We start from the raw sequence: 25,019 nt of genomic DNA, 5'->3' as shown, positions 1-25,019 counted from the left end.
CCCCCCCCCCCAGAGAGATGGTTTCCCCCTCCTCTTTCCTGAGAAGTAGTCATTGTGGTGTTGATGTTGTTATGAGATGCTGAGGGATGGAGTCTCTCCAAGGAAACGTGTTTGTTTTCTTTAATTTAGCTGAAACTGGTGTCAAGCACAGTAAAAAAAACCAAAAAGACAGGTCTCTGGTCACTATGGTTATGTGGCTTGTTCTTCGGAGCATCGTCCCCTTGTGTAAACTTTGATTAGTCTGTATCCTATCATCATCCTCTCATTTTGGGGAAACTTGAGCTGTTCAGCGTGACTGCAGATCTGCTGTGCTTTCTTTTGTTTTTGTTTTTTTTCTAGCAGCATCATAAAATTCTCTGAGATTGGTGATTCATAAAGCGCACTCAACACTTCAGCTGCTGGACTAAACAGTCAGACATTCCTGCCTAGAGGCAATTCTGATTTTTCTGTTTCTTTCACCCCCCGCAAGGCTTTCATTTGTATGTGAAGAGCCTCTGAATAAGACCAGTGAATCATCATCATCATCATCACTGAGACTTACTGTCCACACAATGGCCAGGTTGGAGGAACACACAACCCTCTGCCCACGACCCAGCACACATCTGCGGGGCTGGTTCGTCAGCACTCGGTTGTAATGGCACACACCGTACAGCGTGTACTCCTCCTGCCTGGCTGGCTGAATTCGAGTAAGGGCCATTTTTACTTGTTCCTACGCATCTTAATCAGGAAGTGGCTTGTTGTTGCACTCCCAGGTTCACAACAGGCCACCTGGGGCACAAAAGCCCAGCGAGCTCGCAGCTTTCGCTGGGGATTAAAATGGAAGAGGAAGTGCTGCTGGTCGAAGGAGGTGACAGATTGTCTTCCTCTTCCTCCTCTTGCTCCACCTTTCAACTGTTGGTTCAGTTGTCGGGCTTCCAAATCGCTGTCCGAGAGGGATCATCCCTCTGGAAGTGTCCTGCTGCCAAAGAAAACATGGAAAGCTCATTAAAAAATTTACTGTGCTCTTGTTCTGATGTGCTTTTCACAAGTGTTTCCTTCTTATGTTACAATGGCAAACCTAAGAACCTGATGCATAGTAACATTGGACTAATGGCTATTCTGCCTGTTAAAGTTAATTTTACTGATCTTTAATCATGCATTTCATGCTTAGAGTGGATCTTTGCATTTTAACCTCGTCACCTTTATTCTTCGAAACGCTCTGAATGTGTTATCGTTCTCAAACGCACACCGCAATGATCACACCTCCTGAGATAAAGGAGGTGAATGTTTCTTTTCAACGACTGCCCGCATTGTTTCTGAGATGCTTGGATGCCCTCTTGCAAAGAAAGTTCACATCGGTGCGAACAAGACGAGAACAAAGAGATGAGATCCGAACAGTAGCTGGAGGCCAGAGCGGCTGATCAGAAACTGATAGGACTTTTAGAACAGGAAGCTTGTGGCCGTGACACTATAATGGTCTTGGCCGCTCTTCTCTCCCAGCTCTTTTGTTGTTGTTGATTTAATGAGATCTTCACCACTGAAAGGTAGTCCTCATCACTTCAGCTCTGCTCGACTTTGGCCTAATTTTAGGCCCCTAAGCTGCTTGATAGCCTGTTGGAGCAAGTTAAGTAAGCTGACGTTACCCGAGTGCAGCTTCAGACATCCCAGTGGGCGAAGAGTTGTGAGATTTTGAAGTATTTGACTGAGATATTACTAACATACTAGAGTCTGACTGTCAGCATGCTATTTTCCCCATTGTGTAAACATTTTAAGTCCATTATGCAAGATTTCTTGTATAAGTGAGTCTTATGTAAGATGCAGTGAGGTGAGACACTTCAGCAACCCGATAATTGGATTGTATTTAATGCCACAGATGAGTTTGATATAGATAATGTGTCTATTACATAGTTTATTATCTTTAAAGCTTAAAATTTTGAACTTACTGTTAACACACCGGCCACATTTCTCTTCAGGTTGAGTTGCGTTTCTGTCCACTTGATGAACAGAGGCTTAATATTAACCCCAGTTTAATTGTTCTGTTTTGGTCTCCACCAGCAGCTTCCTCCCGACTTTATGAGAGACGTGAGAATGAACCCGTTCTTTTAAAGCAAGCCATTTTGGTAATGCTTATTAGGAGTTATTTGAGGACCCCTTTCTAAATGAATAGGGGTGAACCATAGCTGTCGGAGGTCAATGGGATATAAAAACTGCATGTTTAGTAAATCTGTAGGTTCTCAGTCATCCAGGTCATGGTGGTCTAAGGAACAGGTTCTTAAATCCCGATAAGGTTTAAATACCTGGGACTCTCCAGCGTTTGGTTTTAGAACTGGAAAAAGTCTCTTGGATAAAAGATGAAATGTCTTCAAGAAATTTAAATTAGTCCAGTCACTTTCTTTTCAGGCTCCTTAGAGCTTGCATGTTTAGTAATTGTTTTCCATGGGGCGTCATCAGCTTCTCAGATCATTGTGCAGGAATTTTGGAGTTTTGTCCCCCTTGTCTGCTTCAGTTCATTGAGGTTTGTTGGCATTTATTTATGCACAGCTCTCTTAATGTCCTGTCACTGCATTTCAATGGGCTTGAGGTCTGGGCTTGGACTGGACCATTGCACCACCTTGATTCTTTTTGTTTTCAGCAGTTTTTCAGTCAAGCTTTGAAAACATGGCTTCACATTTCACTTTACAGTACTTTAGCATGCAGATGAGTTCATGGTTAACTCGGTGACTGCAACGTGCCCAGGTACTATGAATGTAAACCCGACATGCAGAGGGTATTTTTCCAGTTACCTGGATCCACTTACCTTAACCAGCTTTCTGTGAAGCCAGTGTTATCAGCTCGCTATGTTAACCCTGGTTGTCCTGATCTAGATACGAGCAAGTTCACATGAAAGGGGTGGTGCTGGCATCATCTGACCAATCACATTTATTTGTTTTGATCGATCTCCTTTTGTGGTCAGTAAAAGTGGAAAAGAACTTTTATATTAATAAAATTTATTCTGTTTGCCAACTGTGGGAGAATCTGATGGATTATGATCTCGTTGGACCATTAGTTTTTATTCTTTCATCGAAAGCCCCAATGATGTTTAATGTTCTAATGGCATGTAAATACAAAAACAGAATTCAAATGTAGGCTTAGTCTACCTGTGATTGATATAAAGTCCAAAGGAACAAATAGGTGACTTGATTCATCTATTGATGCATATTGAATAGCAAGACTGTTTACAGCCTATTGGTAAAAAAAAAAGTTGAAAAAGTCAAGGAAGAAAACAGCATCTAAGAATCTGTATTTATTACTGATGTTCATTTGGGAAACACAAAAACTTTAGACACTAATAAAAATCGATCTTGCTGCTGATTAGTGATGCTGATTACCAGAGAATTGATTGGTCAATAGTCGGTGATTTCATACCTGTTGATTTTCAACTCCTTGAGCAGGCTAGGTTTGCAGAATAAGTTACTATGGGGGATCCACCCTAGTAAGAAATGATTGTTCTTTGTAAGTACAGAAAACCCCGGTAACCACAAAGTTACCTGGATAAGATATAATTCTGCTTTGTCGTACATGCCTCTGGTCCTGTGTTTGTAAAAGAAACCCAAATCATCACCCCTCCACCACCGTGTTTGACAGTTCATATGAGGTGTTTGTGCTGATATGCTTTGCTTTGATCTTCATTATGAGCAAAGATCTCCTGTTTGGTCTCATCTGTCCAAAGGACGTTGTTGCAGAAGTGATTGGTTCAGATGTAACTTTGCTAAGCTAACTTGTGTTACCATGTTCTTCTAAAAGAAGAAGCTTTGTCCTGTCAAGCCAGACTTGTTCTGTCTTTTTGTAATCATATTGTCATAAACTTTAACATTTTCCATGCTAACTGAGACCTGCAGATATTTGGCTTGAGCATTGCATTGTATGGTTTGATTTTTGGGTGAATTTGCTGGGACGTCCACTCCTGGGAAGACTTTGGATTGTGTTAATGCACACCTTAATGCTCCAGATCAGCAAACTGCCAGAACCTCTCCTTTTATAGAGGTTCTCCCGCTTGCTGATGATCAGTTAATCAAGTGTATTTGATTATCAGCTCTTGGCTGCTACTTACCCTATCAGTTCCCGTGGAAGCAGTAATGGTGTGCCTAGCACTTTCACAGGACTGCATAGAGCACTGCACACCTGTACTTCACTAAAGCAAATCTTCTAAAACATTATTTATTTCCCTACATTTTGTGGCTCAAATGCAGTCCAAAATGCTTTCCAACTACATCTGCTTTGAGTGTTTTGTGATGTGTTCTACATCCCACATTCTGAAATTGCAGTGTCAAAGTTGTCCTCACTTAGCTTCCAGTTTAGGAAAATTATCTTTTTTTTCTCTAAGTTTGACATTCATAAATAAACACCAATATTAAACTGAGCTGTCCTCTCACAGAGCCCCACTTGTTGGTTTTGAAGTGACTGTTGTTGCCTCTGTACATTGATAATTCTCTGAAACAAGTTGGGTCCTTGAAAGCTGCATGAATGCCGTGAAAGTGGAAGCTAGGCAACTAGGATGATAGAGGACCTTGGTTGCTCTGCCTGAAGAAGACTGTTTACCACTTCCCACCATCACTGCTGTTCTCCATCTACACTGACTGTGCACAGACATTTCCATTTGCATCCGTGGCACCTCTGACCGCAGTGAATGCCTGCACAGCCATGTTGTGTTATCCAGTGTACTCGGAGAGTTGGAAGGATACAAAGCTGCCCTGTATCAGAGCACAGGAAATGTAATTGCACTTATTAAAATAATTCAGCTGCTATCTGACAGACTGATCTGTGGTTTCAGACAAGATTATCTTGTGCTCTTGGGAAATATTTGGCAGAAACCTTTTTTTCAGCTCTTTGTGGGCACCAGTAGCTCTTAACAGCCTGTAAACTGACCATCGCTCTCTTTTTCATCATCAGTCCAGTGACCTCAAATTGCACATTACTGGAAAGTAGCCTGAGGTCCACAGGGTATTAGAATAATGGCTCCCAGCTCCACTTGTAGGGACCTTAACAGCTGCTGGATTTCACTGGATGTATTAGTCGAGTTCGTTTAACAGGCAGAAAGCCATTTTTGGCTGGTTGGAGAGAAATCCCCCTCCTGCAGGGAATGTTTGATTTATTTTTCTGCAAACTGGCATTTCTTAAACCAGAACCCAACATTAAAATATTCAGCCTACTCTACTACAGACAATATTTTGCATTTTTCTTCTATTACTAAAGTGCTAAATCTCTTCATTCAGTAAGTGGCAAACTCTTCTGTCAGTTGATTCAGCCAGATTCATTTTTGTTGAAAAACTGTTAATTTCTAGTTTATTCACAGGTCGACCTGCCAGTTGTGGTAATCTATGGTAAATGCCAGTTGGGTTCCACAGTGGTGGACGTCGGCCTTCAGACAACCCTCATGAACTCTGTTTCTGACATCAGTGGCCTGCTGGAGGTCATTTTGTAGTTCTCTGGCAGTACTGATCCAGTTTCTCTTTCCATAACCAAGTAAATACCGTTCCTGGTGATGGGTTAAGTACCTTCGGCCCTTTTCAGCTCTCCTGGAGTAACTACCTCTCCTGGAATCTCCTGCATGCTCTTGAGACTGTGCTGAGAGACACAGCAGACCTTCTGGCGATGGCACATATTGATATGCTATCCGGGTGGAGCCGAACTACCTAATAACACCAAAGCAGCTGAAACTGATTAACAAACCCCGCTGCTTAACTGACCAGATCAGTCCCAGAAGTTTGAAGTTTTAAAGGGACTGGATGTATTTTGCAAGCGCACAGATGCAGCTTATGCTCCATTAGTAGCACCAACCTCCATTAGATGAGTCCTACAGCTGCTGACGAGACTTGGACAACAATCAGATATCATCAAAATTCCTCTTATTTCAGGTCTTGCCACAGCATCCCATATTGGTTAACATCAGGGCAATGATGTTGAATCTTTGTCTTTTTCTTTTGACCGTTCAGTGGTTTGCTTCAGGTCATTTTTGTCATATCTGCATCTGCCAACCTCTCCTCACATCACACTTTCCTCTAAAAGTTCTTGCTTTTTCATTGTTCCCTCAACTAAGCTTCAAACATAGTGTGCCACATTCAGCTTCTAACTCACCTTGCCTGCAGAACATCCCAGAAGTTTGGTGGAACATTCATGTCCTTCCATTAACATCATTTCTATTCAGAATTTTATTTTTCCCCCTAATAATGGGATTTTTAACAAGTTGTAGAGATTTTTGCAGGTGCTTAGCTGTTACTTCGGGTTCTTTATCACCTCGTTCAGGATTACACGCTGTTCTCTTGGTGCGAGCTTTGCAGGACACCCACTCCTAGGGAGAGGAGTAACACTCCTGAATTTCCATTGTGGACACTTTGCCTTATTGTGGACTGATGAACAATTTAGGCTTTAGAAATTCTTGTGTAGTGTGTTCATTCTCTGTAATGCATTTTCAGGTCCTGTGAAAGTTTGTGTGCTCAAGGCCTGACTCATCTTTGTGGAGAAGCGTAATCACCAGACTTTCTATGGTTTCATTTATGGCTGAAGGGCACTACTTTATGTGTTCCACATAGACAATAAAAGTATGGTTATTTGCATGATTTGCATAATTGAGCCTCTGGTACTCATTGGGCCACAACTGGGTGATTTGACTTTTACTTGGATTTTCTTTTTTCTTCAGCCGCTCCTTGCAGAGGCCAAAGTTTTGTCAGATTTTGGGGTTTAATAATGAGAGGAATGGTGTCTAAAGCAGGAAGTGGAAGGCTGTGTCCTTTTCACAATTTTCTAGTCACTATAGTTTAAAAAAATTCAGACTGAGGAGCAAAATACCCAGCTGAGCAGATGATTGTGTGAAGACTGATTAAAAATAGTCTTTTGTGTAACTGCACAGTGATGATAGCAGATTTTGAGGGATCGTGGCTGAAAATTTGTAAAATTACATGTTGAATTAAGCCACCATCGTAGCAGTTTAGCCTTCTGTGAGAAAATGTTGTATCCTACAAGCCTGACTTTAGATTTTGGTTTCCAGTCTTAATGAGGGAGCCCACAAGGTTTCCCTGAACTGATTTCGAACTCGACTCAGGTTTCATCATCACTTCTGTGTCTGATTTAAAGGTGTCTCCTCACTTTTCAGGAATGACTTTAGGTATTACCTTACCTGGATTATCGACTTCCGACTCTTCCATCCCATATGTTGCGTAACTGCCCGCTCTAATGCATCTTACACAAGATGAATCAGTGTGATTACCCCGCAGTAACACAATGCAGGCACCGTCTGTGAATATCAGTAAGCAAGGCTCTGTTGTCAAAGCCCGCCACCTCCTCCATGAACGTACTTCCTCCGTCAAAATTGCCCCGCATTTTTATAATCGCCAAGAACAACCAGCTGAGGTCGTGGCCTAGAATTTATTTATTTTTTCTTCTAGATGAGAGATAGGAGGCTCGCTTTGCATCTGCATCTGCAGCATCAGCCTCTGGTTTCATACAGAGAGCAGCCCACATTTCGCATTAGTCAGCCAGTTTGAGTTGGATATCTGCACATGGTGGTGTTGTGTGACTGCAGACTGTCACACACAGCTCGTTCTGTCATCCAAGAGCAGCGAAACGGGGAGCTCTGTGGCTCTGGGAGGAACTTAAAATTCAGACATTATTGAGTCAGCGTGCTGACTTGATTGTGCAGTCTTTGACACTGGGTCAGGAACAGTTTGCAGGCATACAGTCATTTTCATTGTGCGTAATAGATTGAGATAAGGTTCAATAAAGGGTCCAATTTCGATGACTCTTTCTCTCATCACTTAGTGCTGCTCCCAAATGGCTGTTTAGTTAAGTTGCACTTTCGCTAATGATTATTGTCACTCCTCAGTTAATTATGCAGCTTATAAAATACTAAACTAATTCCACTTGCTAGATTGGAGTAGGTCAATTCTCAAATCTGAAACATGGAGCTTGAAAATATTCATCACTTTTGCTTTAATAGTTTTTTACTTGGCAAACTTAGTTTTTGTCTGATCATTTTAATTCTTGCATAACTGCATCCATGTGTATGCATGTGCACACGCAGTGTGTGGGCAGCAGCATTGCCATATGCATGCTTCTAGCAGAGATCACACGTATTATTTCCTGTGAATTATGAACTAATAGAATTAATTGAGTCAGAGCTTGCAGCACAGTTTGTCATGCTTCATGCATTGACATTGTAAGTTGTCATTCACAGGAAGTGATGTTGCTGCCTGTCAGTCTAGTGAGCAAGGGGGACCGAAACCGTGTTATACACCCTTAACCATGCTCTCTCAGTGAGTTCATAGGCTTCCTGTGGTTTTCTTCATTGTGTTTCCTTTGCTGCAGAAAGCAGAACACATGCTCTGAAAAACCACGCTCGAGAGTTGCTTGTCAGGCGGCGCGTGCTGATGGCGGAGGAATTTTGCACTTCGAATGTCCGTACAGCTGTGGAAATTGGTGGCGTGTGCTGAATAAGAATGACGCCCATTGCCTTAATGGCAGCAGCAGCTGTGGTGGGGAGATAGTGCTGTAACAGGCCAGCAAGTAGTGCACCAACTCATTCACCTGCACAAGCCCTTGAATTTGCATACGGTCCCACATCATATGTCAGAATGAGGTCAAGTCAGAAGGGCGCACGCTTCCAGCCTTCACCGTTCTGTTTGCGGTGAGTGCGCTCCACCTCATCACACCTGGAGCATGGCTTTGCAACCAAGTAGTGTGCGTTTGCCCACACAGGCCTCTGTTTGTGTACCACGATACTGACTGACCCTCCCCCCTCTGTAAGAGGGAGGGATGGGGGATTAGCGTGGATTTGATGGCCATGGTGGGACTTACTGCAGCCAGTGGCACTGAGTTTACAGCCTGTTGGGAGGTGGTGATTACACTATGAAAACACAATGGAGCCTTTGATGTTAGTCGCACTAGGTTTAGGAACACTGTAGATCATCACTTTCTGTATATCCACACATAGACTTTAATTTTGATCCAGTAATGTAATAAACAAAGGGCATTTTCCTTCTTTTCCAATGAGCTGCCATTATTATCACGTACTTCCCAATTAGTAGTGTGAATCTATTGAAACAAGTTTCCAGTTTTGACAATAGTTAAAAAAAACTTGTCAGTACTGTCACCTAATAAAACTGAAAAAAATATGCTTCAGCGGGAAATCTAAACCACTTCAGCGTGCTGTGTCCACATAACCCGATGTGCAGTTACTTTTCTTGAGAGGTGCACATCAGGTTATGGCATTGGGTTGAAGGGAGTTTAACCTACTGCCTATAGTCATCATCTATGCACGAGAGAAACATTTATTTCCTGGGGTGACGCGTCGCCAGCTGTAGCAGCTCCTCCTCGGTAGCCTGGTTGTAATAAATGATGTGGATATTTTTCTTTCTTTGAAGAATTTTTTTGTTTCCATCTTTAGCTGGAATTGTTTTCTTGCATATTTTGAAACATACTATGCTTTGTTGGAGCAGCTGTGACAACAATTTAGTACTTGAAGAACTAAACTGTTGTCAGGCGGACATGGACTCTCCGTCTCAGACATGCCTGGGCTTGTTTCGTTATAGCCTGCATGTAGATGGATTTTGTTGCTAAACTTGGTATTGTTGCAGACAACATAGATGAAACTTTATTAATCCCTCGGGTGGGTTCCTCCGGGAAATTCAGTAACATGATGTGGCACAGCCCTACTGGCCGTGGTACTTTAGTAGTAGTCATTTATCATTCAGATGCCTCTCCAGGAAGGAGCTCATCCTGCAGGTTGCACAGACTCCAGTTCTTTTATCTTGAATTGCAGCTGGTGTCTGTGGTCTTTACTGTGCTCTGGATCTGCTGCCAGAATCTTCTGGTGGAGACCCGTTCTCACCAACCGAGAACAGACCAATACTCTAACATTACAATAAGAACAACATGTAAAAGCACGTAGAAACCGGAAAAGTGGATAATATAGATATACTTGTAAGAGGAAGCCCTAATGTCTGCTCCTTCAGATGTAAAAGGAACATACAGGAAGTAACATAAATATTTCAAACTATTTTGGGCTTAAATGTGATGGTTGATTTTGCAACTTGAGTAAAAGAAACTCAGTAATTTTGTCATAAGGAGTCTTCTTATAATAATTACATGATATATTACAGCACCACCTTTTTGAATAATAATTCCTCTGTGTTATCCTTTAATCCTAATGAAAGACATCAGAGTTGTAAGACTGTGTGCTAATCAATAATCTGCCTTTTAGATCATAATAAGCCCAGCTCACGTGACCCAGTAAATCTTTAAGAGCTTGACATCGAACCATCCTGAAGGTGTGCAATAAAAACAAGGAAAAAAGTCACCACGCTTCCTGCTCAGCAAGCTTTATTAGCTATGTGGTATCATGGCAACAGATACAGATTGCTTGAGCAAATATTCCCCTAATTTGTTTTTTTTTTGTTTTTTTAAAGGCGCTCACGTATGGAAGCAGATGGCAGAGGAAGACACGCTATCTGCCATCCTAAATGGGTGGTTTTTTTCGAGGTTTTAAAAGTGTTTGCTGTGCTTTTGGCTGCGCACAAGCGTCAAGCGTACGCCAGCACAGAAGGCTGCTGGCCATAGTCGGGGACTTGGCCAGTTCTCAGTAAATATTCCCAATATGCTGTTTGTGTACTCTGGCCTGTGTGCCTCTGAGTGCCCCCTATCTACTCACTGATGATGTGTCAATATTGTCTGAGCGCATATAAAGCAGGACTCTTTCTCTTTTTCTGTCTTGCTTTCTTCCAGCGGTGCGTTTTCTGAAGTGGTGATGGCTCGGGAGAAGGCCACGGGGAAGATGGTTGCAATCAAGTGTATCCCGAAAAAAGCGCTCAAGGGGAAGGAGACGAGCATTGAAAACGAAATTGCCGTCCTAAGGAAGTAGGTACCTTAAAAAGGCTGCGTGTAAAAGTGCCAGAAGTGACCGTATTTGGATGATGCGGTGCCCTAGTTATCAGCTAATGCTTCCAAGCTCGTGAGAAGACTGCACATTGCACAGATATAGAGACTTGCTAATCTGGAAAAGAACCTGACTCATAAAGTAGAATTTCATGCACCAGAACTGGAGCACAGACCTCAGGACAGTGCAATCACTGAGACTGTATAAAAAAGGCAGCAGACTTGGGTTCAGGGTTGAGAGCAGAGCGTATACAGAGGGCGAACAGCTAGCTATGACAGGGGGGGACATTTGACTCAAGACACTTTGCTATTCCACAAAGCTGAAAAATGCACTTCCATTCAGACATGCTAAACATAATTACAACCATACACGCTCAGTGCACTCATAAAGAAATGTAGCAGTCATAAAAGTGCAAAAATATCTTCTAGATTGCAGAGGCAAAGCAGGGGGTGAACAGGAGAGAGATGTTGTTTAGGTGCAGAAGTGAATTAATGAGCTCACCACACACTAGAACAGCTGACTGTGAGCGCACAACGTCCTCAACACATTTAATTTGTTTTGCAATTTTCAGCGGTTTAAAAGTAGCTGTAGAAGCTGGAGCTGCACAGGCCCATCAGCTCCATCATGCTTGTTACCATGATTGCTGCACATTGCTACTGTTAACCAAATAATTAAATTAAACTTGCACTGCAGTAACTTATCAGGCGATGGATGTTTAAGTTTTTCATTATTACCGAACTGCATTGCTTAGTGTAAGCATAATAATAGAATTCAGCTGAATGAACAGTAGGGGCTACCAAACCAGGTCTTCACGGCCCTCTACGAACTTGCTCTGTCCCCATAAAAATCTCAGCTAGAGCCGCCTCGCGCTAATGCCATCAAGTTTCAAAACACCAAGATGGTGTTCATAAAATGTTAAGCAGTCACCAGTGGGTAATTTAATTATGACTGTGGTCATCTTTTATATACAGTCTATGCTTACAATCCACACACAAAAAAATATTTGACAGATGGTGCCCTTAATAAACAAAAACCCTTTTATCTCAAGCTAACATTGCTGAACTCCAAGTCAGTGAAGCCTGGCAAAATCTCTGTTAAATTGTTTTTACTGTGCCATGTTTATCTCTGATTTAAAGTTTGGTATTTTAACTTCACTGAATGATGAAGCGAGACTCAAGTGGCCTTTTGAGGAACTTTGTTGACCCAGCTGCAGGGTTGTTTAGCAAGGTTTGTGTCATCCTCTAGGGAAACTTGTTTCTCTTTCTCTGCAACCCTGAGCTGGTTTATTTAGTCTCAGTTTATTTAACAGTCATTGTCGGGCTTAAGTGACTTCCTCACCTAATCCCATCTATCGATTTATTTTGTGTGTACACACATAGACACACACCCACACACCTACAGGGTATGATAGGATTGCTCTGACACCAGGTGACACTCCATCCTCCTCCAGGGCCTGATGGGTAATTGCTGCAAGAAGCTCAGTTATCACTCACTCTTGAAGTGAGTGCCTGGTTACAGTTGCTATCCTTTGACTTCCTCTCTTTTTTTCCCCCCTCCCTGTCATGGTTACGCATCCATTTTCCTTCTCGTCCTCTTACCCTTTACTCGTCTGTGTTAGTCTAACAGGCCTCAAACCGAAACCTCATTTTCATTCTGGACTTTGAAAAGGAGAGAAGTTGTGAAGATTGTTTGGTCCTTTGAGACTCTCCCCGCCTCCTCTTTTTCCACCCCCACACTGGCCCTTCTGAAGATACTCTGTCATCTGTGTATCACCTTGCCTTTGCACACTTTTTTTTCCCTATCTTGGTTACCTGGACACAGGCTCTCCCAGCATCTGTGTTATTTTCTTCAGGTGCTCCCGCTAACAGGGGTTGCCGTTCATGACTCATCGCTCCGTGTCATCTAAGAATCCCCACACTCGCTGCCATTTACAAAAGGTTTTTTTTTTATTTCCCCCACCCTGTATGAACAATGCATTACACTAGGTTCATTTTTCGTAACTGTGGACGTGCACATATTCTATAATGGAAAGCAAAAAGGGCTTTCAGTCGACGGGGCATCATTTTAACCAAAGAAAAGTCTAATTAGACCTCATTCGTAGCCTGTGCTGAAATGAACAGAAGCTGACAGCAAGAAAAGTGAATTTTCTTTTCTCCTTCTGCAGGATAAAGCATGAGAATATAGTGGCTCTGGAGGACATCTATGAGAGCTCAAACCACCTGTACCTCATAATGCAGCTGTAAGTACATCAAGCCACCACTGGTCAGCTCTTTGCTTCCCATTTGGCTTGTCATTTTGATAATGTGGTTTTTTGTTGCTTTGTTTTTTTTGCTTGAGTAAGTGTCTTTAATATCCTTGAGACATCTTTGCTGAAGTAAATGCAGCAATGCTTTAAAGAGACAGGAGTCCATTTTTGTAAGAGTAGTGCAATTTAAAAAAAACAACAATAACTAACGAGTATGTTTCCATGCAGTCCTTTAGGTCACATTTGTGTTTCTTGCAGAGATAATAATCAGTATATTGTTGACATTCCCTTATATGTCCAGTAAACATGAAGCTGAGCCCACGAGTTATCTTGGCTTGGCATAAAGACTGGAAACACTTGGGAACAGCTAGCTTGGCTTAACTTTAGAGGCAAAAAAAAGCAGGAGCTTTTACAAAGATTTTACAAGGAGCTACATGCTTATAATGGACACTACTGAATTTTATTTTTAAGAAAGAAACAAATATCACAGATAATTTAATAGATGTGCATAGATCCACAGGCTATATATAAAAGATGGACGTAACCACAGTGACAGCTGATCTGCTGGTCAGTGAAGTGCCTTTTTCAGACCTTGTACTGAGGATCGACCTTGTTGCCATATTAGTGTTTTTGAAATCGGATGGTGGCTATAGACTGTATATAAAAGATGGACATAGTCACTGTTTTGTACCATCAGCATTGCCATATGGGATACTTGCGGGCTATTGATTTATTTATTTTGGAGCTAAACGATACGATATTTGAATGAGAGGGCAGCGGTATCATGTAAGGCAGGGGTCTCCAACTCCAGGCCTCAAGGACCAGTGTCCTGCAGGCTTTAGATATCAACCTGGGTCAGCACACCTGACTCAAATGATTATTGCATTAACAGGCCTCTGGAGAACTTCAGGACATGTTGAGGAGGTAATTTAGCCATTTAAATCAGCTGTGTTGGATCAAGGACACCTCTAAAACCTGCAGGACACCAGCCCTTGAGGCCTGGAGTTGGACACCCCTGATGTAAGGGAAGCAGGTTTGGTGGGTGCATCTCACAGCAGGACCCACACCCAGTTTCACACCTTGGGTCAGGCGATTAGAGGATCATCAGGGGGTCCTTTTGTCCCTCTGTGGGTGGATACTCCCACTAGGTTTATATCTGGGACTCTCCACCATTTGACCTTAGAACTGAAGAAGCTTCTCGGATGAGAGGTGAAACGTCTTCAAGCAACTTAAAGAAGTCCAGACGCTTTTCTTTGCAAGCTCCTTTGACTATCCTTATAGCAACAATGAGGAGCACATGCATAGCTGTCTGTGGAGTGAAGTTGTGGAATAAAAGGCACTCTGCAGAAATTCTTCTTTGCCATTATGCCGTTTTCCTGCAAACTGCACGTCTTCATGATTTCTGACACCTTTTTCCCTCCCCGGATAATTTCACAGCATTTGTGAGTGATGCACCAGCAATTTAGCCATCCATTACCCGGCCTCTTTGTATCTCTCAAAGGTGCTTAGTGTTTCCGAAGTCTCACTTACGTAAATCTTATTGGTAGCACTATATGAAAGCGCATATTCTTAACTTAATATGAGTCAGTGTTTTTGGTGGGAGTTTTCCCTTAGTTAGCTGCAGTTTAAAGTCATTGAAAATAGCTGGTTCATCAGTTTCAAACAATAATAAACGACTGCTGCATAATGAGTCATCATAGATGGAATTAAAAAAGAAGGTATTTTAGAGCTTTAGCAATATTTCATAGCCTCAAAGTAGATCATTTCATACAGATGAAGCAAACAAGAAGACGCCTATTTTTAGCTTCCTTTCCTTCCTTCTTACAGGTTGTTGTGTTTTATAAGTTGTTTATTTTAATCAAATAAAAAAACTATTACATTGGGAAGTGACTAAAAGCTAAACAAATTTAAACTGCAGGCATAAATTGGATTATACAAGAAGTGACTAAACTATAGAAATGCATGCAAGGAGCTTCAGTAGAGACTTAGAGGAAATCCCTGAGGGTGAACTTCAACAGGAAGGCTGTTTGAGCGATCCGGAGTGTTGGTTTGGAGATTTTCGTGCAGGTACAAATAAGTAAAGAAGCCCACACTTTTCCTGTGCAAGGGCCCTTTCATTCATTTCAGCTTCAAGGGGAAAATGCAAGCAGGCAAGAATTTGTGGTGTTAAAATGAAATATCAAATTAGAAAGAGCAAACAGTGATACATAAAATGAAAAACAGTAATGCGTTTAATCTTTCTTTGCCTTACGCCTGCTTTTTGTAAAGCACTGCAAATACAGTTTTATGTAACCTTTCCCTCTGCTGTTGTGTGCGTGGACTGACAGGGTGTCTGGAGGCGAGCTGTTTGACCGCATTGTAGAAAAGGGCTTCTACACAGAGATGGATGCCAGTCGGCTTATTCGGCAAGTTTTGGACGCAGTCAACTATTTGCACTCCATGGGCATAGTACACAGAGATCTAAAGGTACTGCGGTATTTGATATTCATAGTCAAACTTCTTTTTTTGTTGGTGTTGATGAGCTGACTGCACTTTTAGTGCTTAACCAGGAAACCTCTTCAGTCACCCTGTAAGGAGGAAATCCCCGCTGCTCAACCTGTGCGAGTGCCATTATACTCACTACTCATGACCCGCAAAGGTTAAATGTCAGGGATTTTCCTTTTCTGAAAAACCGTCAGAGCTTCCTGGATGTCACATTTTGCCTGACATCTTAATGTCTTGGTGACTAACATCAGTCTAATCGGAAGAATCTGATTATCATCTGGTGGCTGCCTTCCACCAACCACTCAAGTTAACGTTTACATCCATGTGTGTCCAGACTTGACCTTTTAGATGTAAAATGTTGCGGCTTTATGATTTAATCCAATTAGAGACTGTGTAAAAAGTTGTTAAAAATAGCTTAAGTAATGTCTTTCGTAGCAAAATGTAGACAGAACTGCCACAGCTGCTGCCAGCGCACACATGACATGACTTCTAACTAAACGCAGACAGACATGCAAATGCATAGGTTTCAGCTTTTGTCTTCTTTTATGCTTTCAGCCTGAGAACTTGCTGTATTTCAGTCCTCACGACGATTCAAAGATCATGATCAGTGACTTTGGCCTGTCAAAGATGGAGGGAACAGGTGGCGTGATGGCCACCGCCTGTGGGACGCCAGGATACGTCGGTGAGGATGCCCTCTGACGCCCTGGCTTTGCTGAAAACTTACTCAGAGACAATTAGATGGTCTCGCTGGCTGAACGTGACCTAATTTAATCTGCCAGTAGCTGCAGGTTAACCTTAGCCATCTGCTTCAGGCACTCGACCAAATATTCACAGTGTCCTCCAGCCTCTGTGGCGTCGTGCATGCAGAAAACTGCTAGCATTGCTTTACTGCATAAATATATATGATGTTTTTAAAAAAGAACATTTTGTTGTTGCAGCTCCTGAAGTTTTAGCACAGAAACCTTACAGTAAAGCTGTGGACTGCTGGTCTATTGGGGTCATCGCTTATATTCTGTGAGTAATCATTTTAAAATTCTGCCTTAGTTCTCATACAGGGCAGCATGCTTTTCCTTTGTTTCTGTCCTATTATACACACGGTCAAACTTCCAAATAAAGAGGTAAAAGTATGAGAAAGTGAATCAGCTTGTGATTCACAGCTTTGTTGTTTTTCTACTTCCTACTTTTTTAAATTTATTTATTTATCATTTTTATGTAAGGAAATCTGCAACAGTCATGGGATACCCAGCAAGTAGACAGAGCCTATTTATGGACCACAACACCAAAACCAGCTGCATCTCCCCTAAAGTGTGCTCATGGGGATTCCTTGACAATTAGGAGTGAATGGAACGAAATGGCTAAAAATGATTATTTACTGCCAGCATAAAATCTGTAGGGATTTTTGCAAAGAAAGCCCCTCTAGTGAAGTCCCTAAATTACAAAGAAGAAGAAGCTTTGAGCTGTAAATAAGCATAATAGGCCCCCATTTAAACAGAAACTCTTTATTCAGATCAGAAACTGAGCGGAAAACCTCAGTGAGATTAAAAACCTCTTTGCTCAAAGTGTCCTGATTAAGAAAGGGAGATATATTAGTGAGCAAACACAATGACATAGATAATAAGATTGAAAATGAAAGATAAACGGCGGTCTCTCTAGTCATGCAGTCAGCTGATCTATTAGGATGTACTGTGCGCAGTAATGCTACGAGCTAAATGCTAGGAAGCTGGTATTTTTGAGCAGATCAAGAATTGGACAAAGATGAAAAGCGGTTAAGCGATTCAACTAAGTTATTAGGAATCACCTCTGTACTACCCGGATCTCTGAAGTGGTTGCAGGCTGACTATTGGTCCCATTTCTTGACCTTGTGTATGTAAAATTATAAAACGAGTGCAATTGCGGACAATTAGGATTTCATATCTTAAGAAAAGTAATAAAGTGCAGTACATAAAAGCAGTCTAAACAGCTGCTCTTCCTATAATTCAAAGCCTGGAAGGCTTTCAGTAGAAAGTGTTACACAAAACCGCCAACCTAATTATGCAAAGTGGTGTCGATCCCTGGTGTAATGATCTTTTCCTTAAGTGCAGCGAATTTTAAGGTCATTAAGTGTTTCTGATGTTAACAAAAGACGCTTCTGCCTGATGTTTGCTGTAGAAAAAAGTTTAGTAATAATAATAATGCAAAAATTCCCAATCATGTTGCACATGTGTAATTTGAATGCCCGCACCGTCTGTGCCTCTGACTGTTCTCTCTCTGTATTCATGTGCTCGCCATAATCCCTCGGAGGCGCCTCTTGTTGTGTGCTATGCGAAAAATCAAACTGCTTGTAAATGAGATTGGATCACAGCAAATCCTTTTAGATTTGGGTTAAAGTTTGATGATGGCTTTCACACTGGCCGTCGTTGTGTAATCGCACCCTCTTCATCTTTTCAGGCTTTGTGGTTATCCTCCTTTCTACGATGAGAACGATTCGAAGCTGTTTGAGCAGATCCTCAAGGCAGACTATGAGTTTGACGCGCCGTATTGGGACGACATATCTGACTCTGGTGAGTTTTAGCTGTCAGTCTTTGTGTTGGAGGGAAATATGGTAACATTTCTATTTCATGAATTCTGTACTTTACTTAGAAATTTTATATAGAAGAAATAACTAGACCATGGTTAGCCAAATCCAAAAATGTAAATTGTGTCACTAAATAGAAGAAATGATAGCATCACCTCAGTTTCATGTTCTTAGCTGACTGCTGTGGTCTACTGCTGCTGTAGCTCATCTGCTACAAGATGCTCAGTTCAGAGATGCTCTTGTGCGCACCTTGGTTGTAACAGCAGGTTATTTCAGTTGCTGTTTCCTTCCCTCAAAGCACAGTACAGTGAGTTCACTGTACTCAAACGGTCTTCACAGTCACTGTATATCAGTGCAGCAGAGTACGTTTGGGGTGCAGTGGAATAGATTCACATCATAGATGTACAGCTGACCAATCTGGAGCAGCTGTGTGATGCTATCATGTCAATATGAATCAAAATCTCTGAGAGATGTATCCAGCACCTTGATGAATCTGTGCTGCAAAGACTTAAAGCAATTCTGAAGGCAAAAGGGCGTCCAACCAGATACCTAAGAAAGTGGCCACTAAGTGTATCAAAATTGGCCACCTTTAGGTTCTGTGTGTGTTTTGAAGTCCAGAGTTTTTAGTTTTGATATTTTTGTCTGTTGAAACTGGGTGTAATGATAATTTGAAAGGTGTGTTGAGCTTGTTAGCTAATGTTAGCACAAGCTGGCTAGTTTCCTTGCCAAGGTGTATTTGTGAAATCAGCTGGGATGCTAGCGACAGCCTTAGAACAAAAAGGAATCTACTCTAAGAACTGTACTTTCATGGGCCCATTCCTGAACTGAAATCTCTCAAAATCTTCTGCCATCTGTCCAAACCTATAATACCAGCTCTGATCATCATGTGAGACTATGAAGGATCTCCATCTTTGTGTTTTCATTGATTCACTTTAATCTACAGACACTTTGCTTTGTACATGTACATTGTAAATTTGTAGAAGCTTTACTTCCTCTATAGAGAAGACGTATAAAACAAATTAAAAGCTTTTTGTCATTAAGTGACTTCTTGCAGCCACCTTGCAGTAACTTCACAGCTCTCCAGGGGGCCACGGCACATACTTTTGGAAATGCTTCCCTTGCATACCTTACTGCATCTTATCTCTGAACAAGCAATATGTGGATCTGACAGAGACACCCACATTGCTGCACACTCGTATGGTCGCAGCATGTTAGCCACGGGGTAGCCATCTGGGTAGCCAGATAATAAAGAATACCCTGCTTGTTATTGTTTACTTTATTTTACTCTAAATGGGACATAAATGATCAGTCTCTATGGACGGCATGAAAGTAGGGATTGAGACAAGAGACTCATTAGGAAAGCATTTAATGAGGGCTTAAATCATGAGGAAAAAAAAGGAGGCTGCTGAGCAAAGGGCAGAAATCACTAAGAAACCTAAAGACACTGCATGTTCATGCCGGCCCGGCTTAAAGCATACTTTGCCTCATCATCTCTTTTGACTCTAATGTGGGTCATTATTTACTAAATGAACATCACGTTGAGTTCAGTAAGACTTAAAACTACTGAATGAGACCATAGACTGATGAGGGTAGTATTTACTGAGGTCATAAACCAAGTGAGACAGAAGTTCATTTTTCCTATAGACCTCCATATATTTAGACTTCTTTTCACTGCCACCTGCTGGGCATTAGAAAGAATGCAGGCTTGGGACCAATTCGCTATTAATACTCTAATGGTTGTCAACTAATAATAATACTTAATTGGAGACTTCAACTCTGAATTTATTGTGCAGTTTTGGTTTCTCTTTATCTATTTAATTACATGCGTTTTGTCTAGAATTGTATTAATATCATATAAATTCACTTATCCAGTTCAGGGTCGCAGGAGGAGTGGGAGCCTGTTACTGAATGATATAGTTTTTTTTCTCATCTGGATGAACTCTTGACTTTTTGTTTTTTAATTCCCTCCTCAGCCAAAGACTTCATCAGCTGCCTAATGGAGAAGGATCCAGAGAAGAGATTTACTTGCGATCAGGCCCTTCAGCACCCCTGGTGAGAAACTGACCGTCGCCACACTGCGTCCCATCCAGACAATCACAGGGAACCACACATCTCGGTGCGATTACACAGCAGTGTTACGCAGATTGCCGGGCTTACGCATTTATCACGGAGTGCTCGTCCTCCCACTGTCATCTGTCACCATGGCTTCGAGCCGCGAGTCCACCTCTGCTCTGCATCGCCGGCCCTCGGAGAGAAATCTGCTGAATAAATGGCTGCCAATTAGTGGCTGGTGTCGTGAAGGATCCTCGAAGAATGTGGACTCTAATGAACAATTGGGATGTCTTCCCAGGCCTGCATCAGAGCTTAACGAGAAAAATGGCGTGGGCTGCTGTCTCCAGCTGAGGTGGCCAATAAGTCCTTTAGCCAGCGATGCATATTTTCGAGGTTTCGGGCAGGTGGTCCCTCTGATATAAATATGTGGCTTGTGACACCGGTAACAGGTGTCGTAACGGAGAGAAATGATTTTCATTGACGATATTTCGTGCTGAGATATTGTGATGAATGAGGCAGAACGTGATACGGTGTGCGAGCACCTGCTGAAACATCGCCCCATCAATCAAAGACGTTTTCGCTGAATGGAAAAAAATCACAGCAGCAAATTGGAAAACAGCACGAGGATTTTACACATACAAATATAAGTCCTCTGGGTAATGCTGTTTTGGTTTGTGTGTATTGTTTGATCTGTTTTTTTGTTTTGTTTTCAGGATTGCTGGAGACACTGCTCTGTGTAAGAACATACACGAGTCAGTCAGTCGACAGATGAGGAAAAACTTTGCCAAAAGCAAATGGAGGGTGAGACTTCGTTTTTCTCAGTTGTTCAATATCACAAAAGAAAAAAACACTATATTCTAATATTTTCTCTTTTTAGGGGGGAAAAAAGTCATGGAGTCGTTTGTCTTTCTACAGAAATCTGTCTTGGTTACTCTTGTCTGTTTACAACATCTCTTCACAGCAAGCCTTTAACGCCACCGCTGTGATCCGCCACATGAGACGCCTGCAGCTGGGCACCAGCTTTGGCAGCAGCATCTCCAGCTCCAGCTCCGTGTCCAGCTCTCAGAGCCGAGGTCCAGCCAAGAGCCAGTCTGTGGACTGCGCCCCGCTCTCCCTGAAGGACTGTGAGTGACATTTCACACACGACCACATCTCAGTTTTAGTGCCACGCTCAGCGCAGCCTTTTCACTCTCCTGCCCACTTCATTAAGCTAAATGACAACTGTTTAACAAGCTCTCGCGCTGTGAGGTTTTTCAAATTAAACAGTCTAAATGGAGTTTAACATGTGAAATGTGGTCCTAATTTAATTTTTTGTTGAATTTAGTTTGATGTCAGCGCTTAAGGCACTGTGCAAAAGTCTTGAGCCACCACCCCCCTATTTCTTTCTATTTTCCTAACAAGGAGTGATTTTGAAAGTGGTCGTGAGCATTAGCTCTCCGGCTTTCTGAAAGCCTTTCAGAGTTTTTATTTGGACATTGGCTGCTCTTTACTCAGTCTGAAAGGCACGTTCTTAAGAAACTGAAAAAAAAGATCCACCAAAGACCGGACACAGGAGCTTCGGTTGATTGGCCCAGTGCTCGCTGAAGCATCAGAAATGGTCTCAGTAGAAGAGTGACTGTTAAGAAACCATATCTAAGGGAGGGAAACGGACAGAAAAGGCTGATGTATTCCACATTATACAAGTACTGGACTGAAAATCAGTGGCAACAGGTCAGATTAATCCAAATTTAAAATTTTTGGTTCAAATGGTCATCAGTAATTAGAGGTACAACAGTATGGTTCCTCCAAATTCTTCAACTTCACCTCAAATCACCAGCTATTTATTTGAAACTTAGACACAACTGGGTGTTCCAACAGGACAATGAGCCTAAACACGCATCAAAACTAGTGTAGTAATGCATAAAGACAGCTAACATTAAACTTCTAGAATGGCTTTCCTGAATCCTCGACCTCAATCATATTGAAAATTTGTGGACTAAGGAAACCAACCCATTTAAATGATCTCCACCAATTGTGCAAAGAAGAGTGGTTCAGCGTCCAGCCAGCTTGTACCACAAGCTAGCTGATGGCTACCAAAAGTAGAAAAATATAGAGAAATGCAGATTGTCTTAAGACTTTTGCACATTATTATAAAAATGATCCACTTTTACAAAAACACATCTTTGACAAAGGGGAAAAAAAATCAATGCGGCTTCTCAAATGTGAGGATTTTATTTTTTTTAAATTGAAAGCTAATAAAAATAACCAGCAGGAACGCTGTCAGTTGAATCACTCTGCTGTAATGCACAACATGAAAGTGTTATCAATGGTTTTACCATTTATGTGATCCAGGATCAAATAAAGGCTCAAGTAGTCATAAAAAGGCAGAAGCTGAATAAAATGATGGGTTCTTATTGGCGTACAGAGAGGCTCACAAACACTGTTTCTCTGAAGCATCTGTAGATCTGTTTTTCAAGGGCTGTTTACGCAAAAATCAGCTGCACTGTGGGTTGTGATTAACATGTATAGATGACTAAATAATCCAGTATTTACAATATTTTAATATTTATTCGTTTAACTTACAACTACAGGGTTCAATTGTTACAGGAGATCTAGCAAGCAGTTGTGGTCGTGCTCATTATTATTTGTTGGCAACTTTCTTTATCTTAGAGTTAATGGCATGTGATTCATTGCTGAAGGAAATCTTTTTCTCCCACAGGTCACCCTATAGATCCTCTGCCATGTGCTGCTAAAGCGTACCATCAGGACTCAGATGCCCCCTCTCCCACTCGAGAGGAGCCACCAGCGTCGGCCGAGCCACCCAGGCCACGACCCTCCACTGTTACCGTCATCCACACGGGGACTAAATGACGCCAGGTTCCGCGGGAGGTGAGCTGGGAGACCACGGAGCTTTGAGACTTGGGTGGGTAAAGAAGAAAAAAAAAAAAACCCATCCCAGGCCTCGTGATTCAGTGTCGTTACCCAGTTTGCCCGTCCCGCCACCTCCCATCAGTTTCTGCCAAAACGAAAAACAAGAAACGGGAGGAATTTAAGGAGCGCTGGCTCAGCTCCATTTGGATCAGCACAGCTTCCCACTCTGCTTCCCTTCACATTGTCATTTAGACCTGGAAGCACAGAGGTGGGGTGAAGGGAGCCTCTCGACCGAAGGTGTTACTGTGTGGAGGCCGTGCTCAGCCTGGATCAGGGCTGCCTGGCAGATAAAAGAGTGTCTGGTCTCGAAGTGCCACACTAAAGGAAACTCTTTATTGAAGCTGCTGTCTTTTCTGTTGTTTTGGGACGGGACCTTCCACTGTATGCCTTGTGTCGATGTCCTGCCTGGAGCTGCTGAGTGGAGTTGTGTTATGCAAGTGAAATATAAGCTTCAAGCTGTGGTTACTAATTGTGACATCATCTGCACTCTGAACTTTCTCATTGTTTTTTTTCTGGCTCACGGCATCGTAAACTCCTGACGGTAGTGATGTTGTTCCTTTTTAGCTTTTCAGTGAGTGGACGTGAAGCAGGACGGTGTGTTTTCAATCATGGCGGCGATCGCTGAGGGGACTAGTGCGTTGCACTAATGTAATGGAATATTTATTTTCTTATAATACGTTATGAATTTTTGTAAGAATACCAGTCGCAGAATCATGTAAATGTGTTATTAAATCAAACTGAAGTTGCCGAATTGTACGATACAGTATCTACTAGTTGTTAGTTTGTAATTGCGGTTTTATTTGATGACTTGATTAACGTGACTGTGAAGTCCTCTTTAACCACACGAGGGCGACCACGCGTTGTTGCTCTGTGACCAGTTCTCAGGGATCTGCAGGGACGTGAAGGTGAAGCTGACCAAACTCCAAGTGATCAAGCTCTGCTGTTTCGGTGAACATGGTGAGGTTATTCCTTTAAAATACTGCATATTGTTCTGATGTGCCAGAGATGTTTCCTTTCTTTTAAAGCAGTCTTGCCAAATAGTTTTTTTTTTTCTCCCTTTAAAAACCTGGAATCATATTTGGATGTAAAGAAAGTGTTGACCAGTGACGTGTGAATTTATGTCTGTAGTTTTTTAAAAAAAAGAAAAAAATTACAAATGAATGCGAATGTATTCAGGAGTCGAGACCAATCCAATCAGTGGTGTCCAGTTGAGTAGTTGAAATATCGTGCTCTGCTTCCGCTCGTGAAGTGGCTGGTCTGAAAACGGCTCACTCACTCTGTGTTTAATCACTGTGCTTTCATACCAGCCTGTTGAATTTAGCAGAAAGACTCTTTCTCCTTCTCTCCCTTACCGCTCGCTCTCTGCAGACTTTCACACAGAGCAGTGAAGGCATCTGTCTTTGTATTTTTCTCTGTGGTAACCACTGGATTTTTACCAGCTCAATATGAAAGGAGAAAAGAAAGAAACCCTTCACGACGGCATCTCCAGTTTTGAGGGTTTTGCAATCTTGAATTATTCCAAAAAAAGAGAAGAAAATGTGGTGAATATCAAAATGGACTTTGAGCTTTTACTTACTGTAAATACAAATCTCAACAAGCTTTGGGTTGTGTTTATTTTGGTCTTCCCTATATTTCCCACCACCTCTCCTGGATCGGCAAAAGAAAGCAAATTATAAAGCACTGGAAGTCCCTCAGTATGCATGTATTACATATTATTACTGAAATGTGCTTTGGAGTTGTAGAGATTTGTGCATTAAAAAGAAGCTTGTTTGCATGTGTGGTGGTTGTCTTTTTGCTTTAAGTTAGATTTTGTACCCATTGCCTGTACAGTTTATATGGCATACTGCAAATAACTCCCCCCCCCCCCAAACTGCATTATCTATAATCCA

At 42.0% G+C, this 25,019-nt stretch overlaps 1 protein-coding gene across 1 annotated transcript in view; it reads left to right on the top strand.

The window, feature by feature from the left end:
• The window catches only part of camk1db (calcium/calmodulin-dependent protein kinase 1Db), a 26,761-nt gene extending 1,857 nt beyond the window's left edge, over positions 1-24,904 (top strand). Inside the window, exons 2-11 of the mRNA XM_005929051.3 lie at positions 10,735-10,866; positions 13,050-13,124; positions 15,458-15,596; positions 16,170-16,296; positions 16,553-16,628; positions 18,042-18,154; positions 20,142-20,220; positions 20,934-21,021; positions 21,182-21,344; positions 22,919-24,904. Of these exons, the coding sequence (XP_005929113.1) occupies positions 10,735-10,866; positions 13,050-13,124; positions 15,458-15,596; positions 16,170-16,296; positions 16,553-16,628; positions 18,042-18,154; positions 20,142-20,220; positions 20,934-21,021; positions 21,182-21,344; positions 22,919-23,070 (1,144 nt within the window). The 3' untranslated portion in view covers positions 23,071-24,904. The remainder of the gene's footprint in view (positions 1-10,734; positions 10,867-13,049; positions 13,125-15,457; positions 15,597-16,169; positions 16,297-16,552; positions 16,629-18,041; positions 18,155-20,141; positions 20,221-20,933; positions 21,022-21,181; positions 21,345-22,918) is intronic.
• The last annotated feature ends 115 nt before the right edge of the window (positions 24,905-25,019 follow it).

Source organism: Haplochromis burtoni, unplaced genomic scaffold, assembly GCF_018398535.1.
Source record: "Haplochromis burtoni strain Fernald_Lab_line unplaced genomic scaffold, NCSU_Asbu1 Contig_77, whole genome shotgun sequence".
NCBI lineage: Eukaryota > Metazoa > Chordata > Actinopteri > Cichliformes > Cichlidae > Haplochromis > Haplochromis burtoni.
Note: the sequence above shows the minus strand (reverse complement) of the source record. Positions and strands in the feature narration are given on the sequence as shown.